Source organism: Phoenix dactylifera, unplaced genomic scaffold, assembly GCF_009389715.1.
Source record: "Phoenix dactylifera cultivar Barhee BC4 unplaced genomic scaffold, palm_55x_up_171113_PBpolish2nd_filt_p 000599F, whole genome shotgun sequence".
NCBI classification, from domain to species: Eukaryota; Viridiplantae; Streptophyta; class Magnoliopsida; order Arecales; family Arecaceae; genus Phoenix; species Phoenix dactylifera.
In genome coordinates this window covers 111,620-120,891 of record NW_024067996.1, presented here as the reverse complement: position 1 = coordinate 120,891, position 9,272 = coordinate 111,620, and the positions used below count along the sequence as shown (strand labels likewise).

Genomic DNA, 9,272 nt, shown 5'->3' with positions numbered 1-9,272 from the left:
TAGGGTGTGTTTGGGGAGAAGGAATCTTCGAAGTGCCACAGAATGAAAGGATAAAGTAGGAGAATGAGAGAGGATGAACGTGAGGTTGCATTGTTTGCTCCCTCCGGGATCAAAAATAAAAAAGCTCTTGCTCTCTCGCTTCATTTTTTCGCTTCCACACATCTCTCTAGTCAATCCTATTGGATCCAACAGGAAGTTTCCAAATATGCCCTTAATGTTAGTCATTAGCAGGAAACATCAGTAATCATCCATTCTACCAAAATTATAAAGCAACCCTGAAGGCTTCAAGATGTACAAAAGGAAGTTTAGGCTACTATAAACCTTTAATAACAACATTATATCTTTCACATGTAGAATTTAATTACTAGTCTTACTAAGTGCTATTTTAATTAATATTAGTTAGTTGCGTCCAGGGTTGTCAAAATCATTTCCTATGTGCCTAGAGATGCCGAATTCTTTAGGAAATGGCCCATTAGGCAACTCATATACAAATGTTATCTTAACCTATCGTAACCCTTTCTGTTTACGTTATACTTCCTATTTATTAGTTTTGAAGGTTTCCAACTTAAGATTACATGTTAGTGAAAATAACATAATTTATGTCATAACTTTCCGAGTTTACACTCCCTCATCTTACACGTCCAATGCCTCTTCCCTCTTCTCTTTTGAATGATTTCTCTCTTTTTTTTCCTTATTCTTTCCCTTCTTAATTTCCCTTTTCTTTGCTTATTTCTTCTCCTTTAGTCCTCTCTTTCCTCTTCTTGTTAGCTCATTTTTTCTCTATGTTTCGCCATTTTTACTTTATCTTGCCTTTTCTTCTCGCTTTCATCTTCTTTCCCCATATTTTATCTTTTCTCTTTTGTTTATGTTGAGTGTATTTTCTTTTTCTTCCCCATTGAAGAGCTTCCTTCTGTTATCAATTGTCACCTTATATTTGACTTGGTTATTTCTTATGCACTTGATTTGAAGAAAAGTGAAGTTAATTGCGTTATGTTATGACTTTTTATGTTTTCTAGTCTTTTTCTTAAACAGACTGCTAATTCGCTAGCCAATATGCCTCATCACCTAGGCCGATCACTGAGGTAGAGTATCACATATTGATGAATTAGAATTGTTTGTTTCTTACACTACAACAAAAAAGATTTTTGCCGACTTTGTATTGCCGACGCTAGTTAAAAGCGTCGGCGATTTTTTTTGTTGGGACAGTAACCACCGACGCTTCTGGGAAGCGTCGGTAAAAAAGCTTCCAGCGACGCTTTTTTTAAGCGTCGGCGTCTGGGCGCATTACCGACGCTTATAAGCGTCGGAATATTTAAACACCGACGCTGTTATGCGTCGGCATAACGGAAGAACACGACGACGCTTATAAGCGTCGTCGGACTTCATTCCTCCCGCATACCCCCCTCCCTCTAAAGCCCTAAATCCGCCGACCGACTCCCTCTCTTCTCAACCCTTTTCACCGATCTCATCCATTCTCCTCCGCCGAGCGCTCTCCGTCGTCGCGATGGGGGGAGTCGCCGCTGATGCGGGCGTTGAGCAAGCGGTGGACGTGGGTCTTCCTCTTCCTCGTCGTCTACTCCCTCCTCCTCTCCTCCTCCTGGAACCTCCTCCTCTCCATCCGCTCCTGGTACAACTCGGCGGCCGCCTCCGCCTCCTCCCGCGCCGCCGCCGGCTGGAAGGCCCTCTACGCCTCCGTGCTCTACGGAGGGGTCTTCGGCCTGCTCTCCATGGGGGTGGCGCTGGCCGTGGCGGTGCCGGCCACGTTGGTCACCTGGATCACGATCCTCGTGCTGCTCGCCTTCGCCGGGAAGCCCCGACGGGCGCTCGTCGCCGACGGCCGTCGGATCACCGCCGACATTGCCGGTTTCGCGCTCAAGATCCTCCTCCGAGAGGGAAACCTCGTCGCCGTCGTCGGCGCCGTCCTCAGCTTCGTTGCCCTCCTCCTCCGACGGAGACGAGGCGGAGCTGAGGACCAAGGTTTTTGTTCTATCATTGCATCTCCAGAGTCTTTCAGAATATTTCGTCTAAATCATTACATTTTTTTTTTCATAATCTATAAAATTTGGATTTATAGCTGTACCTTGTCTATTTTGTGTTAATGCTTTTTGGTGGATAGCTATATTCTTCCTTAATTCCTGGGATTTTCTTCATTTACTTCTTGCTGTTGTCACTAGAATCCGAGGATAAAGTATGGCCTTGGATGTCTCTCATCTAATTCTATGTAATTCTCTTTTTCTTGGAGTTAACCTTTTCTTTTGTTGCTTTTGATTGACCGAAATTGGTCCATTGCATTGTTATTGCTTGAAGGTCTTTCCTCTGCTCTTTTGGTGTGCTTTTGAGGTTTAATTATTTTGGGTGGGAAAAATTGTGTTACAAGCTCATGATTAATAGATAACAAGATTGTTCTCTTGTATTTCCCTCCTTCCCACCATTTGTGTTACTCGATCTATTGTTCTGCTTCTTTATTTAGCTGACTGAGCTCTTTTTGCTTATTTTTCACTGAAATTGTGCCTCCCGTTATTATCTTGTTTAAAGCATTACTGAATGTTTTGAACTCTGATTTGATAACTCACTGGTGATATGGAACATTGAATGGAGATTTGTAGGAGATTTTTGGCCCAACACATACTCGTATGTTGACAGGGCTTTACACATATGGTGTCTTTTTATCCTTATGTTTGCACCAATAATGTGGCTTACATGTTCTTCATGTGATCTAAGAACTAGATCAGTTTCATGAGTGAACAATGGCTAGGCCTTTGACTGACATGTGAGCCTTGCAGTCAAGTTTTAGGCATGTCATGTGGTTTTTTGTCTTTCTCAATGTTGGAGAAGAGAATGGCCAAACCAGCTACCGCACAAAGTGTTCTGAATTTTTACTTGTAGAATTTTAAGGCTCACCAAAATTGTCTGTAGTAGAGTTTCTGTCCAACATAATCTCTACCACGATTTAAGTAGAAATTTCTTTTTTACTCTCATAGTATTTCTTTTTTACTCTCATAGTATTTTTACTTGTAGAGTTGTCGGCCTGTTGCCTGTGTCTGCCATATGCTCATCTCATTCATGACTGTAGGTTAATGAGGAAGCAAGTGATAAAGTTTTGGAGGTGGAACAGAAATATAATGAGATTCGAAGACCTGTCTACATTAAACGGAATGAGATCATCCAATCCATTCCAGACTTTTGGTTAACTGCGGTTCGTAATCTCTCTTTTTTTAGTAATTATATATTTAAGCTACAACCTCTTTTTTGGAACATTCTCATCTAATAGTTTTTCTTTTTTGTATTTCTGTGTGTAATGCTTAACTCTTTAGTTCCTGAGTCATCCTGCTCTTAGCGATCTTCTGACAGAGGAAGACCAAAAGGTATGCATGCTGTTATTTTTGAAACATGCTGTGTTCAAACTAAGTGTGGTGGAAATTGTTACTCCATCCAGAATAAATATATTAACTATATCAATTAGAGATATCATTCTAGGACCTTTGTCAGCTTCTTCTGGATTTATCTGATGTCTGGTATTACTTGGAACCCATTATAGATTTCCAGGTGCTTGTGTTAATAAAGTTCCTTTGATGCACATTTTCAAGTATTTGGTTTCATTGGACGTTGAAGATTGTCAAGATTTGAAGTCAGGCTACTCCATTATATTTGTGAGATGTTGTTTGTTTTTGACGAAATAGCCATTCTGTTGCTATGAATAAGTATATTCTTGTGATTTATTACCTTTAATCAATTGACTGGGTGTTTGTAATGTATAGAACTTCTCTCCTAACCCATATTTTGAAGACACAAAGCTTGTGAAGACTTATTCCTTCACTGAGGAAGGAGTGGCTAATATAACCGGTACGACTATCAAGTGGAAGGAGGGTATCGTAAGGTTATTATCTTATGCGGTAATCATTGATATTTTTTTGAGTCAGGTATTAGTTTTAATGTTTGTTTCTCATAATATCTTGTAGGAGATTGCCAATGGTAATGGTCATGAGAAGAAGGGAAGCAAGCGACCTTTTACTGAGGAAAGGTTGGCTTTAGTACCATGTAATCTTGTTTTATAAGCAATTGCTGGATATTTAACTGATTTTGTCACGTTGAGTATCTGATAATTTATGATAATTCTGCTGTTGTTGCTTTCAATATTAGGATTATTCATATTTATGTATATCATATGCATATTCTTTCCAAGTAGATCGCCGTTCACATTTCCCTCCTAGTTCTTCTTAGAAGACCAGGAATCTTATTTTTGCTATGGCTATGGCTATGGCATGCAAGCAGTCAAGGACTCCATAGTGCATATACAATGTGTAGGCTGCATATACAGACAATATGCAATTTGTATCAACATCCATGTAGTGCCCCAGCATGAAATCCATCAAAGGCCAGCCTTCTTAAGTCCTTCCTTCAACATGCATATAAATAAGTATCATATTTTTTTGAAGAGCTTAATAAATTTTGTATTCTTAACTTCTTAAGGTTTTTTTATTACAGGTTCCTGATACTTCATCTGCTCGTAGAAATGGTGACTCCATTGATCCCCTGAAGCTTTTATTTTGGAGTTTTATATGCATTTTTTTATGCTTTTTGAAGTACATTGCAAATGTAAATTGACAGTATGAATGTAATTTGACAATATGAATGTAATTTGACAAAATGAATGTTTTGATAAATATGTTTGATTGTGCTATGAGTATAATCTCGTTTAGTGTGAATGCCTTTGATTTTGTAAACAGAGTTTTAAAAAAAAAATTTAAATTTTTTTAAAAAAAATTATACTCTAACGACGCTTTAAAGCGTCGTTAAAATCCCGGTGTTTTAACTATTACCGACGCTTTAAAGCGTCGGTAGGTTTGACTTTAACGACGCTTTAAAGCGTCGCTAGTTACCGACGCTAAAAAGGGTCGCTAAATTGCAATTAGCGACGCTTTTAAGCGTCGCTAAATTGTACGTTACCGATGCTAAAAAGCGTCGCTAATGACCGACGCTTTGAAAAGCGTCGGAAAATTATTTATCCACTGTAGCATAGGCGACGCTTTACCGACGCTTGGGATAGCGTCGGGATGGTTTTTACCGACGCTTAAAAGCGTCGCTAATGGCCAAAAAAAGCGTCGCTAATGCCCAATTTTCTTGTAGTGTTAGTTGATTAGACTTTTTTAAGTCCTTCGAATTTTACACGAGTTGTCTGATTTGTAAGTCAAGGAACATAACCCTTAAGTGGGACAAATAGAGGAGCGACTCATGAAGGCAACCTTGAATTTTTGAGATAAGGTTTATTGGTTGCGGTTACGTCATATACAGGTTATACCCACTTTCAGTCCTCAATACTATCTTTGGTCTTGGTAGATCCAACTGATCTCATGCATCTGTTTAGAAGGTTGTTAGCGCATATATATCTAAATGAAAAACCTATCTGAAAGTTTTGAAAACCCTTCTTGCATCAAGGAACCATCCTAGAGCTTATGTTTAGTTTAATTTCATTCTGAGTAGAATTGATATGAGATTCATAATGGTGGTTAGTGTTGTATGTTTCACGACCTCATGATTTTCCTTGAGGCTTTCAATCTTGGTTTAGATCATATAAAAAGTGCTTTAAAGAAAAGCATCAAAGTAAATATATTAATCAGATCTAAGTTGATGTTGGTGTCTTATCAAACAAGGATATTTTGCAGGCAGAAATACTATTATGTGGTTCAGGTGGCAAACTTTTCATATGGTAATTGAACATTATCGTAGATTATCATAATTTCGAATGCAGTATAAGGCCTAGAAAAATTTTTAAGGGATATTAATCTGTTATTAGTGATGTTTTTTCTTCCTATATTTATCCATTTTGCATCTATCGAAAACAAACTGATTACTAAGAGAAACTCCTTGATGCATATTTTTCCTAGATTTGGTCCTGTTTGATGAGAGATAAGAATTAATGAGTAAAAGCTATGATGGTATTCTGAGGATAGAGGTCATAGTCATGGCTTTTATGTGGCAAGTTTTGTGTGACTGCTAATGGAGATGAGGCAAAAGTGATGACTACAATACTGCACTATTGAGATTGTGAGAACTTGTCAATAGAATTTAATCAAGGTGAATGAAATGTAGATAGTACTTGTCTACTGCATGTCTGCAACTCTGGTGGAATTTAGGACAATATTAAGGCTGGTTATGTTGGAGCATTGTGCAATTAGTGAGATTTTGGAGCATAAGTGATTCGACAATGTGGATGTAAAACTTCATATGCATCACACTAGGAAAGGCAGTGATTATTATATCCAATATAGTCAACCAATAGGCCACTAATGAGAAGTGTAATGGAGTTCTTTAAGCTTTCTTCTAGGACTGAATGAGAGGGACAAATGGAGCTGGTTAGGCTATTGATTAAGGTCAAATAGCCGAACAGAGGAAGAGACATCTATTCTCCAGGAATGCAGCAGTGAGGACAAGATATGAGGAATATTTGCTGAGACAAAGTGTTAGCAAAACTGTTTTGTTATGGTTTCTCGATATCTAGTGGAAGCCAGAGAAAGACTTGTTAGAACTGAGAAATCCTGTTCAGGGAAGGGCTTTGAAGAGGGACAAGCAAATGAGATCTGTGAGGACATCATAATTGTAGGTTCCAATGATCCTCATTATGCTGGAAAATATGACTCTGAATTGAGATGGTTAATAGAGCATTCACTGTTGATGCAAATTACTGAAACAAATTTTGTTAATTGCGATTAGCACATTATAACAGAAGCCAACTTCTATGTTATCTTATTAAATCTTATCAAGGAAACATAGACAACTTTGGCCAGTTGAAAACATTTTACTGCAAGCGATGGAACCCTGAGCAAACAGGAAACATCAAGACCTAACTTGGCCAAACTTGGCTGCTTATCGTTGCAAGACACTGTTGTTTAAATTAGTTTAAAACAGAAATAACAATTTTGGGGAATTCTTAATCAACTCAAGTTCATGGTGGAAGTTTAGAGTTGGAACTTCCCTTGGAAAGGCATCATATACAACTGGCAAGCAACTTGTATGACTAATTATTGTTCGCAAATCCAAGAGATCCATTTGGCTAGCCGAGCCTTCATAGCATGACCTAGAGACGAGTACCATGTCTGTCCACCGCAAGATAATCAATATTGCCGCTTTTTGGCTTAATCAATATTGCCACTGATCAACAATTGTGTGAGGAACAATCAGTTCTCAAGAATTTTTTTCCTTCCTAAAGTCATGTGATGCGGTAAATAGAGTTACTAGTAATAGTTAGATTGTAATAACCTAGGATCTCATTCCAAAAGGCTAGCTAGAATATATTATTTGGAATCTTTGGCCCTATATAAGTACTCAAGATCTAACTAGCATACAGGTTATGTGGGACCAAACACACTCATGTGGGTCTTCATATACTCCCTTCATTTAGGCCTCGACATTCTCACCAGACTAAGAATCCAAATCCATTCAAATTCATTCTCAAGTACCAAAAATCTAATTAAAAACACTACGACCAACTCCTGATCGATCTAATTGGGCCTGTGCTGCGGCGTCTTGTAGTCTACATAGGCCATGGGTTTGCTTTGATACTATTTATAAGAGCTTAGAACCTCACTCAAAAAGACTAGCTGGAAGGTTACTTGGCTCTATATAAGCACCTAAGATCTATCTAGTACATAACCAAGACATAAACACAGGCTTGTATGCATTCTCACATGAATTATACTGAAAAATCAAAATTCAACATCTTTAGGCAAAGTGCATATCGCTGAGATGGCTTTCAACAAGAATCAAGTACATCAATATTGTGAAACTATTTTGCGCAAACTATATCTATAACTTGTCTTCTAGTTTTGAGTTATGAGGATCATAAAGAACTCTATCAGGAATTCTGAATTGGTTGAACTGCTTCTAGCAACATTTGAAAGAAGACAGACTGTCATGGCTTGCAGAATTTGGCACTTTGGATATTGCTGCCGCTAGCTACTTGCTCCATAGATGAGCTGATAATTGCATAAGGGCTACAAGGTGCTTGCTCTGGCTATTCTACTACAAACTGTGGGTTTGAACTATCCGTGCTATTATTTCCTTTTTGGGCTGGCTAGATTTTTTATTGTTTTTCTATCTATATTTTACCCTCTGGATTAAGGCCTTTGAAATCAGGGATGGTAAATTTGTAGAATTTTAAATCAGTAAAATAAATTCAAATTATCCCCAAGATATGGGATATCATGCTAAAAAGGTGAAAACCGAAAGGCATTAGACTACAATGCACAGATATGCTGCTATACATGCCTTTTTTCAGAGAATAAGGAAGGCCAAAGTCGCCTATCGACATTTCATTAAGCAGATGAAATAATAAGATATAATAAAAAAAGAGTTACTCTCTTACTCTCTTTGTGGCCTTCTTGATCTGGCACTGAGCAGCTTTCAGCCAAAGAGTCCTGCAAGTTGTGACCTTACTCCTGTGGGTAGCAATTTTGCTATGTAGTCAAGAAGAGTTTCTATTAAATCCAAAGCCTTCCTATCTGCTTGTGGAAAACTAACTCCATTTCAACGAGTCTTATATACAGTATTACGATCACCTCATATTGATAAAAAGTCCAGAGAATAATTTGAAAAAGATCTGAAATTGCATGTTTCATTACAAGATGTAGATGGAATCATGGAAGTCCGATCTCTCCAAACATTAATAAATTTCTTCTATGAGCAACATTTTAGTTTTAGCGGAGAATTTTGATACATACTTGAAACATCAGAGAAAGAGATGCCATGGTTTTGTTGCTTTATAGTTGTCTCCAAAGATGCTGCGACAAGATGTGATTACATGCCCCGCAAGTGCAACGTATGACGTCCATGATTGCTTTCTCAGATTCTATCGTGGACCTTGGAGTCAAGCAACTCATTTCAAAAGAACAAAAGAAACAGGAAGGGAAGCTTTATCAACATCTTGAACTTGATGTAAATTTATGTTGTAGAAGCCCGAAGCTGCTAAACCTCTTCTTCTTATTCTGAAAAAGTATCACTAAATCTTTCAAGGGCTTCTCCTCTAGATTTTTCTCTACCCATCACCTAAAAAAAGTCATTAAGAACATCTTGGTATAACGTGGGGACATGGTAGACTATGTAGAATTTGAGCTAAATTTTCTGCTTGATTCGTAGATTGAAAAGTTTATTTGAGCATGGTCGATACCAACCCAACACTACTCAGCCTGAATCATATAGCAAATAATTAGACCTCTATAAATTTTTCTATTCTTCCTAGACCAACATGCCTATAGGCTCAGATTTAGGCTGAAACT

At 38.1% G+C, this 9,272-nt stretch overlaps 1 protein-coding gene and 1 long non-coding RNA gene across 3 annotated transcripts; both read left to right on the top strand.

The window, feature by feature from the left end:
* Positions 1 to 1,432: 1,432 nt before the first annotated feature.
* On the top strand, positions 1,433 to 2,958 carry LOC120106664. Its single transcript, XM_039119690.1, has one exon. It carries the CDS (start codon positions 1,524 to 1,526, stop codon positions 2,097 to 2,099), a length of 576 nt encoding a protein of 191 aa, XP_038975618.1. The 5' UTR covers positions 1,433 to 1,523; the 3' UTR covers positions 2,100 to 2,958.
* A 620-nt stretch (positions 2,959 to 3,578) lies between these two features.
* On the top strand, positions 3,579 to 4,533 carry LOC120106665. Of its 2 annotated transcripts, XR_005508748.1 has the most exons (4): positions 3,579 to 3,650; positions 3,759 to 3,867; positions 3,960 to 4,021; positions 4,486 to 4,533. It is a non-coding gene; the product is annotated as an uncharacterized LOC120106665 (long non-coding RNA). The 2 variants fall into 2 exon arrangements; XR_005508749.1 differs by lacking the exon at positions 4,486 to 4,533 and having other exon boundaries at positions 3,960 to 4,096.
* The last annotated feature ends 4,739 nt before the right edge of the window (positions 4,534 to 9,272 follow it).